At 46.4% G+C, this 21,447-nt stretch overlaps 1 protein-coding gene across 27 annotated transcripts in view; it reads left to right on the forward strand.

Annotated features, from left to right (window-relative positions):
• NRXN3 (neurexin 3) overlaps positions 1 to 21,447 on the forward strand; it is a 1,373,290-nt gene that overhangs the window by 88,103 nt on the left and 1,263,740 nt on the right. For 23 of the 27 annotated variants that reach the window (XR_012639977.1, XR_012639978.1, XM_074956036.1 and 20 more), the window contains exon 3: positions 19,102 to 19,119. The exons of the other annotated variants lie outside the window; for them this stretch is intronic. Coding sequence is in view for 21 of the 23 variants with exons in the window: in XM_074956036.1 (XP_074812137.1) it covers positions 19,102 to 19,119 (18 nt within the window). In the remaining 2 variants the exon portion in view is untranslated. The remainder of the gene's footprint in view (positions 1 to 19,101; positions 19,120 to 21,447) is intronic. 27 annotated transcript variants of the gene reach the window in all.

Here is a 21,447-nt window from a genome sequence, read left to right on the forward strand (position 1 = left end):
GAGACATTGCCGTAGAATAATGTAGTCCTTTGTTTTGGTGAAAGTGGCCCATAAATGCGGGAGGGTCTGTTATTTCTAGCAAGTGTGATGAACATAATGTTCCTGTTGGTTAGAGATGTATGTCTGCATGTAGTATTGAATGACAGATAGCAGTGTATATGGGAGGGACTTCCTCTGCCTATCAGAGAGACAAGGTGGGTGAGGAAATATCTTTTGTTGGACCCACTTCTGTTGGAGAGAAAGAGACCAGCTTTCGAGCTTACATAGAGCTCTTTTTCAAGTCTCTGGGTAAGCTCAAAAACTTCTCTCTCTCTCTCCAACAGAAGTGGGTCCAATAGAAGATATTACTTCACCTGCCTTGTTTCTCTAATATCTTGCAACCAGCATGGGTACAAAAGCACAGCTTACTGTGTTTATGGCATTTCTGGGGCACCCACCACCATAGTATCTAAGCCCTTCTGTGACTTATGCCTCTCTTGTCTAGTGATATAGCACCTGGGCTAAGCTTAAAGGGTTCCTGTTTCATAGGGGCTAGAGCTCTCAGTGTTGACAGTGGATTTAGGGCAGCAGATGACCCTTTGGAGGTCTTGGAGAAGAGGAATTTGACTCCGCAGCTGAACCCAAGCAAAGGACAGGAGAGGGTTTAACCCAAGGGCACTAATAGGTTGATTTTGTCCAAAGACAGTCTAAAATGTATCCCAATTTCTTTTCTGGCCAGGTTGATTTGGGTTGTACTGAAGGATAAGCCACTGCTGTGTGTGGACCTGTGCCTAAATGTCCTGAGTACACAGACTGACCAGCACAGCCAAGACTGAAAGCTGGCCTCTGCCACAGTCTCCATAAATACTACTGAATGACAGCCGCACACCATGCTGTTGTGTGGAAAAAGTGCAGTTAAAATTAGTCAGATGCTCTTCCACACTGCAGTCTGGGGGGCACAACTGGCTGAGCAGGGATACTGGGAGAAACAGAGTATAGTGGCAGGAGGGCACCTCGTCCCTTTCTTCTGCCATCTAATGGCATCTAAAAAGAAGTAGAAGCCAGCTTCATCCTGGGGTTGCTGGCATTGGTCAGTCAGTGCTCCCAGGGGGTTTAAGTGCAACTTAACAGCATGTGTAGAGGGCACTAAGTAATTAAATTTCACTTGTTCAGACTGGATTTTTGCATCTTGTGGGCTGCAAGACAATCAGCTTTTTCCCAGCCAGTGTGACTGGAGTCTCGGAGTGTGTGTGTATGTCAGAGTGAGCTGGGAGGGTGATAATTCCACCAGAGTCCCCTTAAAAAGCCATTAAATCAGTGAGTGGCTTTATCTAATAATGGTGACGATAGAGAGTTAATTAGAGAGATTACTGTAAATTCACTTTCTCTAAGGTTTTTTTCCTTCTACTGTTACTTGAGTTAAGTGGCTCTACATATTGGTTCTGTAAAGCAGTAGGTGTAGTTAATCCCTTTAAGCCAAGTTTTGTGAAAGCTCTCTTTTAAAGGTCCGGGCAGTTGTAATGTCACAGTCGCTGGTTGTAGCGCATGCCATGCCCATGTGGATGATTTGATTTAAGATGGGGACAAAGCCAGGGCTCCTACCACTCGAGGTGAAAGAGAATGAATCTGTTTTCTGTGATTTATAGGCCGTTAGAGGGCGACACCTGACAGTGACCAGTGGAGGGTACGATGGTGACGCATTCAGGCTGTTCAGTGCATGTGCGTCAAATCAATGTTATTCATTCAGATGAGATGTAAAACCAAGGTCCTGGCCACCTGTGGTTGTTAAAACATCATGTTGAGCTTTGAGCAAAGGCTGCCTGCATTTTAGTACTGGATGAATGATTCCTATATTCACACAGTTAATAAAGTGCTTTGGGATCCTATTTATTAATTATGTATGTAGTGCTGTAGAACACATCAAGTGAGTATCTGCTCCAGAGAGTTTAAAGCCCAAGATATCCTCCAGAATGAAAGGCAACATAGCAGTGTAACTTACTGTGGGAGACCGCTGCTGTCTCCTGGACAGAATCAGAACTATTCCATGTTGACATACGAAATGAAGATTCTCCAGTAGCAGAAATTGTAGGGACCTGTGCTTTGGAAGTGGGAGAGTGAGTCCTATACCTGCTGCCCCATGAAGTTCTTCTTTGAGTGCTGGTCCCTGTGTTTATTCCACTCTGGTGTACACATGTACTCCAAGCACCAAGACGGGAACGTTCTTGCTAGCACTGTCCATTGGCTGTGACTGCGCCCTTCCTTTTCTGGAGCTCCAAACCGAGGGTATAAGGGGCAGGGCAGCCTCTCCACTTCCTTTCTACCATGGCATGTTCTGAGGCGGAACCCTTCAGTGTGCAAGGAGCTGATCCTTCGCTAATTTGTAAATATAAAGTTTTGTTACCTGCTAGTTAATAGTTTTAGTTAGTATTTAGAGATTCCCTGCCCCCCACCCATATGTGACATAGATTATACCCTGGATTGTGAGCTTCTGGAATTCTGTCTCCTGCCCCTGGGCTTTCCCAGTCAGTGATGACCATCAGAGGAGCCTGTACTGACTCAGAGAAGTGCACTTAGCGGAGATGTGCCCTATCAGCCTCTCCTTTCCCAGCCAAACCATGCCAGTGTGGGAATATAGACATAAGAAACATCTGATGGTGTGTGCAATGAAGCCACATTCTGATCTGGGCTGGGGAGTCCCGTCCCATCCCCCCCTATGCTGGTCCAAGATATCTAGGGCCATGTGTACACTTACTGGTAGACTGGCACTGCTGCGATGGATGCAGCAGTGTCGATTTGGTGGGACTGTTGAAGAACCGATGGCAGTGTGCTCTCCTGTCGACTCCTCCAACTTCCCGAGATGAGTAAGGTAGGTCAGCGGGAGAGTGTCTCCTGTTGACACAGTGCGGTGTAGACACCGTGGTAAGTCGACCTACTCACATAACTGAAGTAGTGTAACTTAGGTTGACTTACCATGGTAGTGTAGACAAGGCCTACAAGTGCACCTCCTAGCACTGTGGCTTTCAATGCAGGAGTGACCATGTGTAGAGAGAGTAGGATGCACTGTTGAGTACCAGAGAGAAATCCCTCTCCAATTCCACCTCTGAGAGGAGGACTTATTCCCTGACATCTTCGGTGTCCGGTGACTCTTCATGCCCTGTTCTGAGAGGCTGAGGAGCCCTTAAGAGTCATGGTGCTGATCCACAGGTTCCGAGGAGCAAAGTTCTTCTATTCTGGCACTGTCCACAGGAGCAGGTCTGTCATTGGTGCTGAGCAAGGAGAAATTCTCACAGTTCAGAGCAACTGCATCTGTATTCACCCTCTGTGAACATACAATTTTAGGTTTCTGGCTCCCCAGCCGTCACCTCTCTTGGGCAGAGATGCTTATCTGTCTCCCTTCTGACTGGAATTTTTCCAAGCTGCAGTGTTCCCTGCCTATACTGTGTTGTTCCCTAGCAAGTCAGAGCATTTAAACAGGCCTGCATCTGTGCTTTGCTTGCTCCTCAGAGGCTATAAACAGCATAATTGCTCCTCGTCGTATGTTACCATACAGCTCTTTCTAAGCAATCACATTTATTCTTAAGATGAAACCGTTATGGAAAAAACTTAAACAATAGAAGAATCTACACGCACGGTGAAAGCTTTCCAGAAGTCACTCATCAGTTGTATCATGAAACCCTAACACTCTCTCTAGACACTAAACTTAACAAACAGTTACTCTCTAGTCTAAAGACGTTTGTCTTACCCAATATTTTCTGTGGTGACTTCAACTAAGGTTGTCTGAGATCCTGTTTCCATGCATGTAAATGCACTGCCGGTTTGCTTCCTAAATGCAGGTGTCTTCTTTGCCTCCCACTTATATTCCCAAATTCTTTGTCTGTATTCAGATACAGTATAACTGCCTATGGCTTGTTTTTCCTGTGCGCTGCTTTCCTGTTGCCTTCATATCTCTTTGATAACTTTGTATGTAAATGGATATCCATGTGTTAGCTTACAGTGCTCAATTTGCATCCGGCAGAGAGAAGGCTGAATAAACATCTCTTGTCTGAAAGAAAACAAGTTTCTCCACTTCCACTGTGACTAGAATCTAAGAACATATTTTCAGTATATATACATAACTCCTTACATAGTATCTGTACATATATTTCACAACAATAACAATGACCAGTGTGACCCTTGCTTTCATGTAAGACCTCACATGACATTCTTTGTAGAACATACCAGAATCAGGTCGTTATTGTAACCCTCTTGCCAGTTGGCATTAAGGAGTCCTTGGGTCACAGAGCCCCAGGCACAAATAGTACCGTCATGCTCTCATAAGGAAGCATTAGCTTCCAAAGGCCTTCCTATACCAGCTCCGACAGCAAGGAGAGAAGAGTTCTCCCCCACCACCACCCCTGACTGGTGATAGGTACACTACCCTGGAGAATATCATCCTCCTAGATCCGCAATCTCCCATCTTATCAAACCCGATCCTTACAAGGTAGATTCTGACCCACTGTTGATCCACATACACTATGAAAGGAGAAGTTGCTGTCCCATTTCCTCCACTAGTAGGGGCCTTTCAGCATCAACTATACTGATGGCACCACAATTAGAAATGGAACCTTCTACATTTTCCTCCTGGGGGGGAATCTGACATTGGGAGAAACCAGCATTACCTCCACTGAGAGAGATGTCAGCCCTGATAGAAGATCCAGAATCTCCTGGGCCTCCCCATGGCCTTGCAATGTGGTGTAACCTCCTTGTGACTGTTGGTACCTTTTGCCCTGGGAATCTTTTCAATCTATGTTTGACCCCTCTCATTGGCCTGACTGGGGACCATGGACCCCATACAAGCAATATCCTGGATCAGTACGGTCCTATCAAGAGTCCATCCTCCTCTCCCAGATACCAGCCTGAGCTCCTTCAGGAGTTCACGGAGGAAGAAGAGCCGGATCCAGCAGTACTTCCGGTCCTGTGAGGAATATTCTGATGAGGTGGTTGCGGGAGCCTCACCATCTCTGCCAGATAACCACAAACTTCCAGGACCTGTTAAGGAGTGTTGCTAACATGGTCCAGATTCCTCTGGGGAAGGTCCAGGAGCCACCTTACAAATTCCTTGACATTTTACAGAGTACAGGTTCTAGGAGGGTGGTGCTCCTCATAAACGAGGCCATGCTAGAGCCCGCCAAAGTCACGTGGCATACTTTGGCAACATGTACCTACCCCTAAGAGGGCAGAAAAGAAGTACTTTGTCTCAGCAAAGGGAGCAGAATTTTTATTCCTGCACCCTGCCCAGAACAGTTTGGTTGTTCAGGCTGCCACTGAAAGGAGTAGGCAACAACACTTGAGGTCATCTCCCCCTGACAAGGAGGCTAAATCTTTGGATGTCCTTGGAAGGAAGGTATTTATGTCAACCAGCCTGCAATTCCAAATTGCCAATTATCAGGAGTTTGTTTCAAAGTAACTACTCAAAATTTTCAGAATTCAGAGACAAGCTCCATTGGAAGTCCAGAGCACAATTTCAAACCTTTATTAATGAAGGTAGGCTGGTTGCAAGAGCAGCTCTCCAAGCCTCAGTAGAAGTAGCTGGTACAGCCTTGTGGTTGATGGCAACTGCATTCATAATGTGTCCAGAGTCCTGGCTTCACTCTTTGGGATTCCCCAGAGAAGTTCAGTCTACAGTTGAAGATTTGCCCTTCAACAGGGACAACTTATTTAATCAAAAGATGGATGAGTCATTATACCCATTAAAGGGCCCTCTGCTCCCTAGGTTTTTATACTATAGCACCAAAGAGGAATTATCACAGACAACCTTACATGCTTAGAGAAGCACCAAAACCCTTCAACCACCAGAGAGGATGGCAACTGCCATGAAAGTGACAGAGGATGCAGCAAAACAAATACAAACTCCTCCTTCCTTCTGCTTCCAACCTCCTGACAACAAATTTCTTCGTTAAGGACCTCTGAGAGCTGCGAACCAACCCAGATGCCATATCCTCCGACCTCCAAAATCCAATTTGGTGGCTACGAAGCTTTTTTTTTGGCATATATGGCAAATAACAGACAAATGGGTTCTCAGCATCATTTATTGCAGCTACACCATAGAGTTTCTCTCCCCTTCCCTGCCAAAAGCCCTTTCCCTTTTCCTTTTCAGGGACCACTCTCACAAGAAAATAACTCATTCAGGAGGTAGACTCCCTACTTCAGCAGGGAGCCCTAGAGCTGGTACACCTCAACATTGGGGAAAGGGCTTTTATTCCAAATATTTCCTCATTCCTAATAAAAAGGGAGGATGGAGACCCATCTTAGACCACTAGCAACTCAATGTCTGAATCTGCAGATTGAGATTCAGGATGGTCACCTTGGAATCGATAATTCAATTCCTAAACAGAGATGAGTGATGCATGGCTCTTGACATGAATGATGCCTATTTTCAAATAGACATCCACCCTTTCCTGCTAGATTGAAGAGCCCGTTATTAAATATTTGTTCCCCATGTAGGTAGTTATAAACTATGATCAAGTCATCCTTAACCTTCTCTTTCTTAAGTGAAATAGATAGAGTTCCTTGAATCTATCACTGTAAGGCAGGTTTTTTAATCCTTTCATCATTCTGGTGGCTCTTCTCTGAACCCCCTCCAATTTATAAACATCCTTGTTGAACTGTGGACACCAGAACTGAACACAGTATTCTAGCAGCAGTTGTATCAATGCCAAATCCAGAGGTAAAATAACCTCTTTACTCCTGCTCAAGATTCACCTGTTAAGGCATCCCAGGATTGCATTTGCTCTTTTGACCACAGCGTCACACTGAGAGCTCATGTTCAGCTGATTAAAACATTTTTGGGGTCATGGTAGGTATAATCACTTCTTCCTGGGATAGATAGGTTAGCATGGCCTCTGTTCTTTGTTCCCAGAAAGAATGGATGTATGTGGGAGTCCCCTTCACTCTGTTCTCTTCTCAGGAATGATTACAGATGCCTCACTCTTAGGATGGGGTGCCCATCTGGATGAACACACAGCACAAGGAACATGGATGTCTTGTGAGTCCAGGATGTATGTAAAACTCCTGAAAGTGAGAGCTGTCTGAGAGGTCTGCAAACAATTCTTACCATTCACCAGATTACCCTATCAGCAATATACCTCCCAGGAATACACAGTACACTGGAGAACAGCCTCAGCAGTCACTTTTCAAACAACCACGTATGGGAGTTACACATTTCCACGGTGTGGAGCATATTCAGACACTAGGGACACCTGTCGTGGGACCTGGTTGCATCATGAGAAAACAAGAAATGCAAGATGTACTACTTCAGAGGGGCATGAGGTTAGGACTCCTAGGGAGATTACTTTCTATCCCTATGTGTGGGACACTTAAAGTATGCCTTCCCTCCCATCCCACTCTTACTTTGAGTTCTCATGAGGATTCAGCAGGATAGGGTGGTGATCATCTTCATGGATCCCAGATGGCCCAGACAGTTTTGGTTCCCCAAACTTCTCCATCTATTAGCCCATCCACCCATCAGTATCCAATATTTCCAACACCTCTTTACACAGGACAAGATAAGACATGCCAACCTGGACTCCCTACCCCTCATGGCTTGGTATTTGGATGGGCGCTGAGCTAGAGCAGACATGTTTGGTAGCCGTTCAAGCCATCCTTAAAAAGAGCAGGCAGTAATCCATCAGAAAGTGCTACTTAGCTAAGTGGAATATATTTTCTCTTTTGAGCTCAATATCACTAGATCTTCCCACAAGAATTGGAGATTCACGCTATTTTAGACTGTTTTTAGATCTGCTCAGCTTGAAAACCTTAGGTCTTTCACTTAGGTCCTTAGGAGTACAGGAGGTAGCAGTTAGCCCTTGCCACCATCCAGTTGACTGGTACTCCATTTTCACCCATCCAGTGACTGTATGTTTTCTAAAGGATCTAGTAAGAACTTTCCCTCCAGGAACTAAGCCTGCTTCAACATGGGATCTTAGCTTGGGCCTCTTGATGTTAACCAAGGCACTGTTTGAAGCATTAGTGACATGCTTGCTGTCCCTCTTTTATCTGTGAAAGTCACCTTTCTAGTAGCCATCACTTCAACTTGAAGGGTAAGGGCACTTAAGGCTGATACACCACACGCAATATTAAATAAGGATAAGATTTTGTTGAGACTGCACCCAAAATTCACCCCCAAACTAATCTCGGACTTTCACCTAAACCAGACAATTTGCTTAGCTGTCTTTTTTTCCGAAGCCACATGCCACCAGTGAAGACAGGAGACTCCATTCCCTGGATGTATGCTGGGTGTTGGCGTTCCTCCTACACAGAATAAAATCATTTAGTAAATTGCTTGGATTGTTCATTTCATTGGCAGAATGGATGAAGTGACAAACAATCTCTTCTCAGAGGCTTTCTAAGTGGATTTCAGGCTGTCTCCTGCTCTGTTCCTAGTTAGCTGATATCCCTGCTCAGCAAGGGGCTGCTCGGCTAGAGCTAAGGCAACTTTGGTAATGTCACTTCATGAAGTGCCACTCGTTCACATCTGTAAAGCTGCAATATGCAATTCTAGCCATATGTTCGCATGAAATTATGCCCTAGTGCAAGCCTCTGCAGCTGATGCATACTTTGGCTTGGTGGTCCTTCAGTCATCAATACCTCATATGCCCACTCTTCAGTGAGTACTGCTTGTCATTCACCAACAGTGGAATCCACATACAGACTAGCTATCAGGTCTGGGTTCTAGGTGGTCAGGTCTGGTGATTGTAACGGTGGTTGAGAATGATTACCAAGGGTCAAAGCCAGATGTAGAGTCAAGACTGGGCCAAGAGCAGCACTGAAACCAGGGTCTGGAGACAGGCCGTGGGTCAGAATCAGGGTCAGAGTCCGTAGACAAGCCAAATCAGGATTGTTGTCAGAGACTTGAGGCAGGCTGAAAGTCGAAACCAGGTTGGAGTCAGTCCAAGTGTCTGGAGGTCAGGAGGTAGGAACAGGGCTGAAACAGGTTTGGAATAGGACATGGAGAAAGCTGAAGCAGTCTGGAACAAGACATGGGCAAGGGTGGGGCAAGAAAATGGACAGGATTGAATGCAGCTGGGAGGTATAGGGAGTCTGTAACACCACAAGGCAGCAGGAGGGTTCCAAGTGGAGTGGTGCTGTTGCACAGAGTAACTCGCAGCTCTGGTGGTGAGAGTGAAATACCTGTGCCTGGTGGGTCATCTGCCTTTGGCCCTGCCCAGAGAGGCTGCTGCAGTATGCCTGAGGGTTGAGTCACGGCAGGCCCTGCTAGAGGGATGAGTCATTGTAGCTGAGTGAGCAGCCCTGGTCCAGTTGCGAGTTTGCCTCACACCAGCACTCAAAAGAAGGAGAAAAAGTTACTCCACCAACTGGAGTACTTCGAGATATGTGGCCCCTGTCTGTATTCCACTACCCACCCTCCTTCCCCTCTGCTTCAGATCCTTTACATCTGATTCATAGTAGAGAAGGAACTAGAGCGGCAGGCAGCCCGCACTGCCTCTTATACCCTTTGATTGGAGCATGGCACGGCACAGACCAACGGACATTGCTAGCAAGCATCTTCCAGTCTCAGGTGCCAGAAACACATGCATACCCAGCTGTGGAATACAGATAGGGACCACACATCTTGAAGAACTCCAGTTTCTACACAGGTAAGTAATCTCTCTTTACTGGTGACCCTGGCAGGCAGCACATTGACAGCCATGATATTCTTATATGGTGATGGATTTCTTACAGTATTGTAAATATTAAACAAATTAAATACACTGTGCCAAACTCATCTCTGCTGCAACTCCATTGAAACCAGTGGAAAGACATCAGGAATGTATCTGGTCATGGTATTTGGGGAGGAGATATGAAATAAGCATGAGGGATGAAATCCTGACCCAACTGAAGTTAATAGCAAAATTTCCATTCACCTTATGGAGCCAAGGTCTCACTCTAGGTAACCATAAATGTAACAATCCTCAAAGTACGGGGACTCCCAAGCTTCTAGGTGATAATGCTAAGAATTCAGATCTTTCAGAGTCTAGCTTGACCCAGACTGAGACTGGTAGCAGGTACTCAGAGAGTATAGACAAAAAACACCCAACGCACTGTCACTGGAGTGTCTCAGCTGATTTTAATCACAAAGATCTAAGCTAACTTGATCTGCAGCCTTCCTTCCCACTGCAACAGTAACGCCACTCAACAGTTTTAGGATAGGAAGTGAAGAAGAATCTTTGATCCATGTGAACTTGCAAAGGTAAATGAAAGTGGCATCCTGGCATTACCCATATATTAATCCCAACGTTAACACCTTGACACGTAAAAAGTGCTTTTTTGACGTCAGTAACCTCAAGTCTGGGGGATTTCCATCTCATCTAAAATATAGCCCCTGTGGTAACAAAGAGCCCCCTGCCTCTCTACTGAAGCAGTGCATCAGAACTGAGTTAAAAGGAAGTGCACCCACTACTAAATTGTCAGCCTCACTTCCTGCAGCACTTTCGTGGTCTTTGAAATCTTCTATCCAGATAATGACCTAGCCCACACATGCTCAGCATGTATCTTCTCAGGTCGTGTCCCAGGCTGCTGTATCAATCTACGGTACCTGAACTACTTTTATTATATGTGTAAAGCTCCTAGTGGGGGCAATCAACCAATCAGATTGGCTGACTGAACGTTCCTGACCATACATGCCTCTGACAATGGAATTGTACATATATGTTCCATTATAGTTGTGTGAAGTGAGGAGCAAGGCAGAGTTGAGGATTATTACTTTTTAAATGTGTACAAAGGAATTGTGCTTCAGAATATGCCCACTTTTTGCCCTACCACAGGGACTTTTCTTGATTGGATGTCACCCTCTACAAAAAGTCTCCTCTTTCTTCCCACAAACTCTCCACTCCTCTTCCCCCTCCCCCCGCCGAATATTTGAATTGCTCCCCACTCATAGTAATTCAAACCGGGAGTAACCTGAGAGCCACATAGGTGTACTCTGGAGGGATGAGGTGGATTAGTAATAGGAGACAGAGCCATTCACTTCCCATTCAGCCCAGATCATTCCCATCTGATGGCTGGCTGGCGACTTGTGAGAAATGAATTGGTGTGTCTCGGTCTAGCTGCTAGAAGACAGGTGTCCACGGTGACTGGACACTAAGGAGGACAAGGACTGAAAAGGCCATGGAAACTGGATTCCGCATCCTAGAGCAGGTCTTTTCAGCCAGGGCTGATGTATGGGGGAATCTTTCCCTGCTGTGGTTTATGCTGAACCTCTCCTTCAGCTGAACAGAAGCCTTTGCTCTCTGAGGCTCCCATGCTGGCACCTCTCATCAGTGCTGAAATTCACACACAAAATCTCTGACATACTTGTTACGGGCACGGCTATGATCTGAGCTCTAATATCATCCGCTTTGTTCCTCTCCATCCCCTTCATCCTCCTCTTTCCTTTTCCACCCCATCCAGGTGGCTGGGGCTGCACCTGACAAAGGCAGCAACCCTGCTGATCCTTCTTTCAACTGAGCTATTAGCATCAAAGAACAAAAGCAAACAGCACTGGCTTGCAGCTCAGCCCTGTACAAAGAGGCAAATAAATGGGTCCTTGTGTATAGGATAAAGCAAACCCTGCCTTGCCTTTTGTTGAGAGACAAACCTTCCTGTGTTTGAAGTGCTCTGAGCCAGAGGAAGTGGATAAACGTCCAACCACATGAAACTGAACCCCCTGTTCACTGGGCTTTTCATGAGCTGTGGGCTGTGTGTGTTCCAAGTTTAACAGGCGAGTCCTATACCACCTCCCCCTACTGGTAGGAGAGAGGGGAGGAAGGTGGGCTAGTGCTGAGGAAGAAGAGAGAAGTGGGGGCGGGGGAGAAGCTACTTGATACAGTCCTTTTAAAAACGTACTAGAAAACCTAGCCTTAAGGTTCTGAGCTTATGGGGAGAGAGAATATCTCAGGTTAGCAAAGATTTGAGGGGTGGGGAGAGGGCAAAAAGTCAATTCCCAAAATCCAACTAGGCTGGGTGTAATGCACCTGCACCCTCCTTTCTCACTTTGTAGGGATACTCCTAAACACTGAACCGTGCCTACTGTATTCTTCTTATAGAGCCCTCTTGTGAAAGCTTGAGCTGTGCTCTGGCTGTTTGAACTGCTCACAAGAGCTGAGGTGCACACCATGCTGGTGTATTATTGTAAGGTATTACTGAGAGGGCTTGCAGGCTGTGTGCTCTTTTCTTTATGTTGAAACAAAAAAGCAAGTCTCCCAAGCATTTGTTTGAAAATAAAATGCAAGCAGTCTCACTGTGAAAGTCGGCTTTTTTTGGGGGGGGGTGTCTGAGATGCAACAGTCTCTTTTTATACTTACAATAGCAAATAACTCTGTGGCAGTGTGGTGCTACCAATGTAAATATTGCAAAGGTGTTGCAGTGGTGCATATATTGACTTTTTAATGGCAATTTTTGTATCTGGAGCAACAAGGGCTTTCAAAAGAAGATAAGGGGGTGAGGGGAGGATTTTGTTCAGATTTGGGTGTTTGTGTTTTTGGGGACACCCCCCAGATGAACAGTACTGGAAAAGGAAAGTGTAACTTATGCTTTATAAACCAAGGCCCCCATGCCGACTGTTCACCCTGATTACATTTGGATGGAACTTGGTGCATTTGGAAGCCACGTTTTGGTGGCTGTCTGTATAGCAAGTACCAGTGAGATGATAAACGCACGAGCGTCTTCATGATTTTTTTAGTTAACAGAGAATTTAATGAGTGCTATTCTGAAAAGTGCATCAGTTACTGACCCTCTTCTGTTGTTTGTTTAATGTGCCCTCCACCCCTAGCTGTCTTTGGCTTATTCTTTTCTTTGCCCTTCTCTTCTTCTGCTCCGTCCACCTCCCCAGGCTCTCCAGCAAACAATTATGGGGCTCAGAGGTACTAAGTAGGCCCATACACAGAATTCTGGTTCAGTCCAAAACTAAGCTCATAGATGCCATGCTATGGGACAGTGTAATGTTGGCTGTAACTAAGTCCAGGTCTACACTACAAAGTTAAGTCGACTTCACGTAAGTCAACTTTGAGCCTCCAATGAAGGAAGTTGATCTTGCGTGTCCATACTACGCTCATTGTGTCGGAGTGCATGCTCACTATCAGAGCTTGCATTGAAGCATGGTGCACTGCACTGTGGGTAGCTATCCCACAGTGCATATAGCTGAGTGGAATTTTCGGTCGGGCTTGCAATGCCTTATGGGACCAAAACATTGGTGCGGATGGTTGTGGGAACATGGGATTAGCCTCCCATGATGTACTTACCTCCCTCCCTCCCTGAAATCAGCGGCAAATAATCCAAGCCTTTTTCACACCTTTTTTTCGTAAACCCGGGTTACCCATGCGGACACCATAGTACGATAAGCATGGTCCCCACTCAGCTGTACACTGTTGTTGTGAGGATTACAAACACCTCGCACCTTATCCTGCAGTATTTACCCAGCCAATACAGGAGCCGCCACATGGAACCATGTGATGCCACACACGCAGCCCTGCTGGAAGACATAAAGCGGAGCAGTTTGCAGTTGCTGGCGACAGTCACACATCACCTTGACACGGTTGAGCGCCATTTTGGGGCCCAGGAAACAAGCGCTGACTGGCGGGACTGCATTGTTATGCAGCTGTGGGACGATGAGCAGCGGCTGCAGAACTTTTGAATGTGTAAGTCCACTTTCCAGGAACTGTGCGAAGAGCTTTCCCCAGCCCTGAAGTGCAGCAGTACTAAAGTGAGAGCTGCTCTGACAGTGGAGAAGCGAGTGGTGATAGCTCTGTGGAAGCTTTCAGTGCCAGACTGCTACTGGTCAGTGGGGCATCAATTTGGAGTGGGTAAATCTACCTTGGGAGCTTTTGTGATCCACGTTTGCAGGGCCATAAATAGACTTCTGCAAAGAAGGGTAGTGACTCTGGGCAACGTGCAGATGTGGATGGTTTTGCCGTGATGGGGTTCCCTAACTGTGGTGGGGCGATAGACGGAATGCATATCCCTCTCTTGGCACCAGACAACCTTGCCAAAGAGTACGTAACCTAAAGGGGTACTTCTCAATGGTGTTGCAAGCACTAGTGGATCACAGGGGCCATTTCCCTGACATCAGTGAGGGATGGTCGGGAAAGGAGCATCACATGCACATCTTTAGCAACACAGGTCTGTTCAGAAAGCTGCAAGCAGGGATTTTCTTTCCAGACTGCAAAATAACCATTGATGATGTTGATCATGATCCTGGGAGACCCAGCCTACCCCTTGCTCCCATGGCTCATGAAGCCATACACAGGCAGCCTGGACAGCAGTAAGGACCGGTTCAACCATAGGCTGAACAAGTTCAGAATGGTGGTGGAATGTGCCTTTGGATATTTAAAAGGTCACTGGCATTGTTTGTGTACTAGGTTAGACTCGTTGAAAGCAATATCCCCATTGTTATTGTTGCCTCCTGTGTGCGCCATGATATCTGTGAAACAAAGGGGAAAAAGTTTCCGCCAGGGTGGGGGGTTGAGGCACATTGCCTGGCAGCCAATTTTGAGCAGCCAGACACCAGGGCAATAAGAAGAGCACATTGAGGGGCTCTGCGTCTCCGTGAGGCTTTGAAAACCAGTTTCAGCATTGAGTCAGAGTAATGTGACACTTATCTGTGCTGTTCCTTACCAAACTGTCCCCTCCATTTCATTTTCTCCCCTGTAAACTCCACTCCTATCAGCCACCATGTGTTGAATAAATAGCCTTTTCTCCTCAATCTGTTAAGTTTTATTATGCACACACACACACAGAGACTGCAAAGAAAAGTAAGATAACCTGGGGGTAAAGGGCTGATAACACTGTGTGTGTGTGTGTGTGGGAAATAAGGAAAGTTTGCTTACAGATGCACTGTAATAACAATCAAAGGTGTGGGAATGGGCGCCTTCTGGTCCTTGTATCCTCCCCTGGTGTTGAGTGCAAGGGATACTGAACTTCCCCCACTACTGCCTCATAGGACTTTTCGGGGAGGAGGATGTAGAACCGGCCGATGATGGCAGCAGGTTCAACATAAGCTGCCTTTCTTGAACCTCAGCCAGATGCCTCAACATGTCTGATTGCTTCTTCATAATCCACAGCATCTCTTCCTGCGTGCAACACTCTTGTTCCCTGAATGCTCTCCTGTCCTTCCTGTCCAGGTCCAGGTCCTCGGACAGTGTAATCTGCCATGCTCTGAGCTCCAGCTTGTCACTCTCAGAGGCATGCATTAACTCATTGAACATGTCCTCCTGAATCATCTTTTTTTCTGCCTTCTAATCTGGGAAAATCTCTGTCCCGATGTGGGGGATGCGCCAATGGACAAGGTTTTGGCTGCCAGGAATGCAAAGCAGAAGAGTAGCATTGACAGTGCATCCATTGTTTCTGGTGCAAGGTTAATTTTTTTTAATAAAAAAAACCACACCACTCAGTACACTTTACTGCAAGCCACAACACAGTCACAACCGCTGGCTATTGTAAGAGTCAGTTTGCTACTCCAGTCATGGTGAGTAAGGCCACGAGGCACGGGCGAGAGGTCTTGTGCTGCTGCTTTTGTGAAGACGTCCTTGGGATCACAGTTTGAAACTTGAGAAAAGCCCCCCTTCCCCTAGCAACCTGGATGGTGCTTGAGGACAGGCACCAGTGTAAAGCCCCACAAATAGTTTGTTTTTTACAAAAGCAGCACCGGGTTGGGGGGAAAGGGAGACAAACAGGAACCCACCACCCCACCCCCCTTTTCTTTTTTCAATGCTGCTTGCAATACACGGTGATCCCTTCCAACTACAACCAGGGCACGCTTGGGAAAGGGTGGTTGTGTGACCCAGATTTCACCAAATGGGGCAGATTACTTGTTGAATCGTTTGCGGTTTAAGGGCAAGCATTGAAAACTTCCCTTTTCCCTTAGGTGACCCTACGCGGTATCACTCTCCTGAGGGTAACAGAGGTGGCAAGGGAGCAGATGCTGCAAGCATCTGGGTACGGACCTGGCCCTTATGCTGCAATGTTGTGCGCTTCAATGATGCCAGCAGAGTGGAGTAGCACAGGAAAGTGTCCTACAGTGGTGGACAAAATAAGGCAGCCCTTCCCAGAAACCTTATGCAGAGGATTTCAGAGTTCCAGGGGTGCCTTCCTCAGCATCACGTTCCACTGCCAACCGGTCCTGTGAAGGGATCGGTTCCAGGGTTAAAAACAGTTCTTGGCTGTTGGGGAGAATGGATCCTCCGCTTGCCTGCCTCACATTCTCCTCCTTGTCAACAATGTCCTCCTCATTGCACGAGGTTGCCCGGGGCTCCTCGGAGGTATCCACGGAGCGTTTTGGGGTAGTTGTGGGGTCGCCGCCGAGAATCGCATGCAGCTCCTTAGAAAAGCAGAACATCTGTGGGGCAGAACCAGAACTCCCTTGTCTACTGGTGCACTTGCCGAAGCTCCTTTATTTTCACGCGGCATTGCTGCATGTCCCTGGTGTAGCCCTTCTCCCCCATGCAATCTTGGCATACATGTCAGCGTTTCTTCTGCTGGATCGGAGCTCTGCCTGCACAGACTCTTCTCCCCACACAGCAATGAGATCCACCACCTCCTGTGTGCTCCATGCTGGAGCACGTTTGTGGCCTTGAGTCTCCATGATCAACTGTGCTGGTGAGCTCTCCACACTGATCAAACAGGAAATGAAAATTCAAAAGTTCCCGGGGCTTTAACAGGGGAGTGGCTGTTCCCTGTGTACGTGGCTGATGTGCAGTGGAGTTGAAAGTGCTCTCCAGAGCCGTTACAGTGGAGCACTGTGGGACACTTCCTGGAGACCAATTCATTCGAATTACACAACACAGTGTCTACACTATCCACATGTCGACCTGTGGATGTTGAATCAAGCGCTACGCCTCTTGTGGAAGTGGAGTACAGAAGTTGACTTTACAGGCCACTTAGGTCAGTGGAAGGGACTCAGTAGTGTAGACATATACATTATTAGATTGACTTAACGCAGTTTATGTCAACCTAAGTTTGTAGTGTAGACCAGGCCTAAGTCTGGTTTCATGTCGGCTGGTTCCTCTTTCTGTTTATTCATTTGAACACTAGGCTTGGGGTGAAGTCCCTGAGAGGAGGAGAACTTGGTACTGGATTTCTGTGCCTGCCTGGAATGGATTCTTGATGCAGCTACTGAATTATCAATAATAATTGTGATATCTCATCCTTCTCTATCATCTTTCTCCCTGAATGCTGCCATCTCCCTAGCCTGCCATTCTGATCCCCCCACAACCTCCCAGCATAAATCCATCCAGTGGTTTCCAATCTACTTCTGCATCACGTTCACACTCCTCCACACTCATGTTCAAGGTTCATCTCTGCTCTATATCTCTCCTCTTCTCTCATGCCATTTCCCGTTCCCACTGCACACTCTACTCATTGCACTTTGAATTTCCACCCTGCACTTAAAAACTAGCTTCTTCCAGCCAGTCTTTCAGTGCCAGCTGTCCTTTCCTGTTCCCTTGCCAGCTCCCTAAAATATCAAACACAATGGTTAAAAAGGACACATAAAAATAAAATAAAACCCCCTGAACCCAGCAAGCATGCATAACATAAGCAATCCAAATGAAATTATCTGGTTCTGCATTCCTTTCTTAGTCTGTATGTTGTCTTCTGTGGATTATTAACTCCTCAGGCAAGGATTGTGTTTAATATATCTATGAAGTGTCATGTATACCTACTCCTGTGTACCTATTCTTAAAAGATCCCGAAGTCACTTAGAAAGTAACATACAGTGGCAATATGAACAGGACTCACTTGCTCACCACTGAAATGCAGCCATTGCTGGGGTGGAACATGGCAACTGTGCCATAGCATTCTACAATATCACAACAGTTTAGGACAGAGAGTGGAGAATCTAATATCAAAGTGAAACCTGACGGGGGATCTGGAGAGGAAGAATATATTATTCAAAGCTGGTATTAGGCCAAGTCACCCAGCATAGTGCACTCCTGGTCTTGTGGGAAAAGGACCAAGGGAACTTTAGTGACCTCAGGTGGTTAATATATCTTATCTAAAAGATGATACCTCCAGCAGCATAGCACCTCCATCATCACACTTCGGGCATTGGTTAGATACTTAGAGGGGAGAGTGCCACCTTTTGAATCAGAAGCACTGCTTCCTGCTGCACTGTGAGTTTTTCCTTGGAGGATTCCACTCCTGTTCAAATACTGACCTAGCTAGATCCTGCATAGCTTGTGAGAACTCAGAGGCTCACCCCACAGGGGTTATGACAAGTGTAAGTGCATAGAATGAGACTAAATTGGTGATGGTGGGAAGAGAAGCAGGAATTAATTTTTCTCCATTCACTGGAGTTGATGGATTATTCATTGAAACTGACACCATAGCTCTTAAGATGTACCTATCCTATGATTGATATGGCCACTTACAAGTCCCTGCTTCTCTCCTTTTTAATGGACTTATTTATTCCAGGATTAATTTGATTGATTGGAAAAGGGATCTTGTGTCACACGAGGGGAAAACATATTGAACAGCTCTTGGTTTGAATCCAGAGTCCTGGGAAGAGACAACATGTGCAAACCTCTGACGCACAAACCCCACTGTCTGCAATGAAGGATGGTCACATGGAACGGTGGGCAGGAGGAATTAAAAGGAGAGGCTTTTTCTTTGGGACTGTGTTCAGAGCCCCGCAATAGGTCATAAATTCAAATGACCCTTCTTAAAGGGGGAGCAGTTTCCTTTCCCCTTTCTGAAAACTTGCTTGAATTTATGTGAAGTACAAAACCTGCTGTGGGCCAGTGAGTTTTTTGTTTGTTTGCATTTGTGCATGAAGCGCCATAGAATATTCTAACTGATATTCTTGCAGGAACAGGCCTGACTTGGGTCTATCTGATTCCAGAAGCGCACTTCCTCCAGACAGATATGATGGCAGATTCATTTTTACATGCACAGCGGAGGGGGAGCCAACCCCTATTCCCTTGCATGGGTGGGCATTTGGCTGCAGATGGGTGGCCTTCCAACAAACCTAATTACTTCTGGTTTTGCATGGAATTGATTTCCATGCAAGGATTCTGAGCTGCTGTGTGTGTGTGTGTCTCTAATGCTTTTCTCTCTTCTCTCTCTTTCTCTTTCCACATCTCCCTTCTGCTTCCCCTGAAAACGTCTCAACAGATGTCAATCATATTCCAGGTGAGTGTTATGTTCACTGAGCTGGAAGATTATTCTGGGGTGGGGTGGGGTAGGGAGTGAGAGTGGGTAGAAATCTCATGATGCTGGCTATGAGTGTTCAGAGCGAATGTTGTGCTGGGCACTGTAGGGGTTGGATTCCAAGGTCTTTGTATAGAGGTTCTCTATCTAGAGGTTCCCTTGCAAAATCTCTTTCGGCACAAAACTAAATAGACCAGTTATAGGAATGCTATTAAGGTAAAAATCAGGTTTTGTAAAAAATTGTTCTCTGTGTTGCTAATAACCTGAGGCTGATTATTGCATTTGAAAAGCTGAAACATACTTTTGATCATTTTATAGTTTAATGTTTTTGGATTGTCACTCAGCTTGGGATGCTGAAATTTGCATAGTCAGTTTCACTTTCCAGTTTTAGTCTGTTCCATTTTCTGGCTCCAGAGCCAAAAGCTGTTGTGCTGGGTCTCCACCAACACAGATATGGGGTGGATGGGGGGGGGGGGAGAGTTGTTGGGTTTCTTTGCATAGTAAAAAGTGGTGAAAATATTCCTTGTCACACTGGGGTTTGTAAACTCTTCATCTGGGGTCTTGACAGTTTCCTTTCTATAGCATGTGAATGAATCAGATGAGAGGGAGAGAGAAAATGCAATTAAACTGGAGAGTTTATTTTCAGGATCTACCACCATGGAAATGTTCTTTCATAGAGAACTCCAGCAGCCAATCCCCACTCCACTCTCTCATCAATGAGGGGGAATGAATCCCCCATCTTCAGCTGGAAAAGGCTTTAACTGAGAGTGCTCGCTCCATGGTCCCCATTCTGCTGCCACTGAAACCAATGGGCCTGATTCTGACCTCACCTCTAGGAAGCTCCACTGGGTTCCTGATTTAGACGCAGAATGAGGGCTCAGTGGGAGTTTGGCCTTTGGCTTAAATGGGAGCAGGATTCTGGGTGACTGCTAAGCGGGTCGATCCTTCCCTTCTAAGCCATATGCATAACTTGCCAACTCATGGTTTAACCCAAACACCTACTGGGTGTGGTGTTCTGTCCCATCTAATGGCACTGAGGGGAGAGATTGTGATTGATTAGTCTGCTCTACAGCCTTAGCTAACCAGCATATGGCTTTTAGCTCATGCAGTAGGGGCTCATGCCTTTAGTTCCAGAGGTCCTAGGTTCGATCCCATCCACCGATGACCAGGGTCTGTTGGCATTACAATGGCACCAGAATTGAACCTGAAAATACTTCTGCATTCCATTTGTTGCTTTTCTACCATTGAACAATTAGATTTTTCAGCCTGTTAGTTTCATCCACAGAATCTGTGTGGACAAGTGGTGTGGGGAAATCTCACTCCCCCAGCCCTTCTCAGCCTCTCTCATTGGGGCCCCTTACTCATCATAGTTACTTTGTATTCTGTGAGTATCCAAGGAGGGGTTGTCACTGCATACCCAAAGTGTAGATAATAGGGAAGAAAGAGGCCACATGGCAAAAAATGGCCCCTTGAGATGCTGCAGAAAGAGAAACTCTACCAGCAAGACTCCTGCAAACAAGGACAACAGGTTTTATCAGCCCCAGTCTGGGGAGTCAAGGAGCTTTTCCCTCTCAGTAGGTCAGATACTTGTCTCTGTTGCATGGAGAGGGGAGGCTAGGCCAGTGGCTTGAGGTGTGTCCAGAGATGATGTGGAAGGGTTGTGGGGTAACAGTCCCCTCCACTGTGCACTGGAGCTGCCTTTGTCCCCATAGCTGGCGTGGAAGGTGGAGTCAGGCTGACAATGACTCACTGTAGCTTGGCCCCTTCTCGGCCCAGTGGAATGGTTGATATTTTGTGCCATAAATGGCTGCTGTCTTGTACATCAAAAATACCTCCGTGTGGCTTGAATAGGCTGCAGAGGGTATATGAGCAACCAGATGGGGTGGGCCCAGCCAGCGGTAAACACGGCAGGGATGAAAACGATGCTGTCATTGCTCGGGGTGGCCTGGAGAGGGAGAGCAGATGTACTGAAATCCACAGGGCAGAGTTTTGTTAACCTTGTGGCTCTCCATTTAGTGTTGAATGGGCTGCCCTGCCCTGCTTCCCCATTCTCAGATGTTCTCACAAGCGTTCGCACACCTGCACACACACTGTTTATTTCCCCACACTCCCATGCATTCAGGCTCAGGATTTCTTGCACGCTTTCTCACATTCTTATTGTTATGTTCAGACACTTTTTCATATGCTGCCACACTCATTTTCACATGTTCTCAATTCGATGCTTGCCTGTACCTTATTTTTTGAACTGTGATACCGCTCTATTCCAAGAAGGTCCTGCACTCCCTGTCCTGTCCTCTCTCCTCCCTGCAG

This window comes from Natator depressus, chromosome 6 (genome assembly GCF_965152275.1).
Source record: "Natator depressus isolate rNatDep1 chromosome 6, rNatDep2.hap1, whole genome shotgun sequence".
In the NCBI taxonomy this organism is placed as follows: domain Eukaryota; kingdom Metazoa; phylum Chordata; order Testudines; family Cheloniidae; genus Natator; species Natator depressus.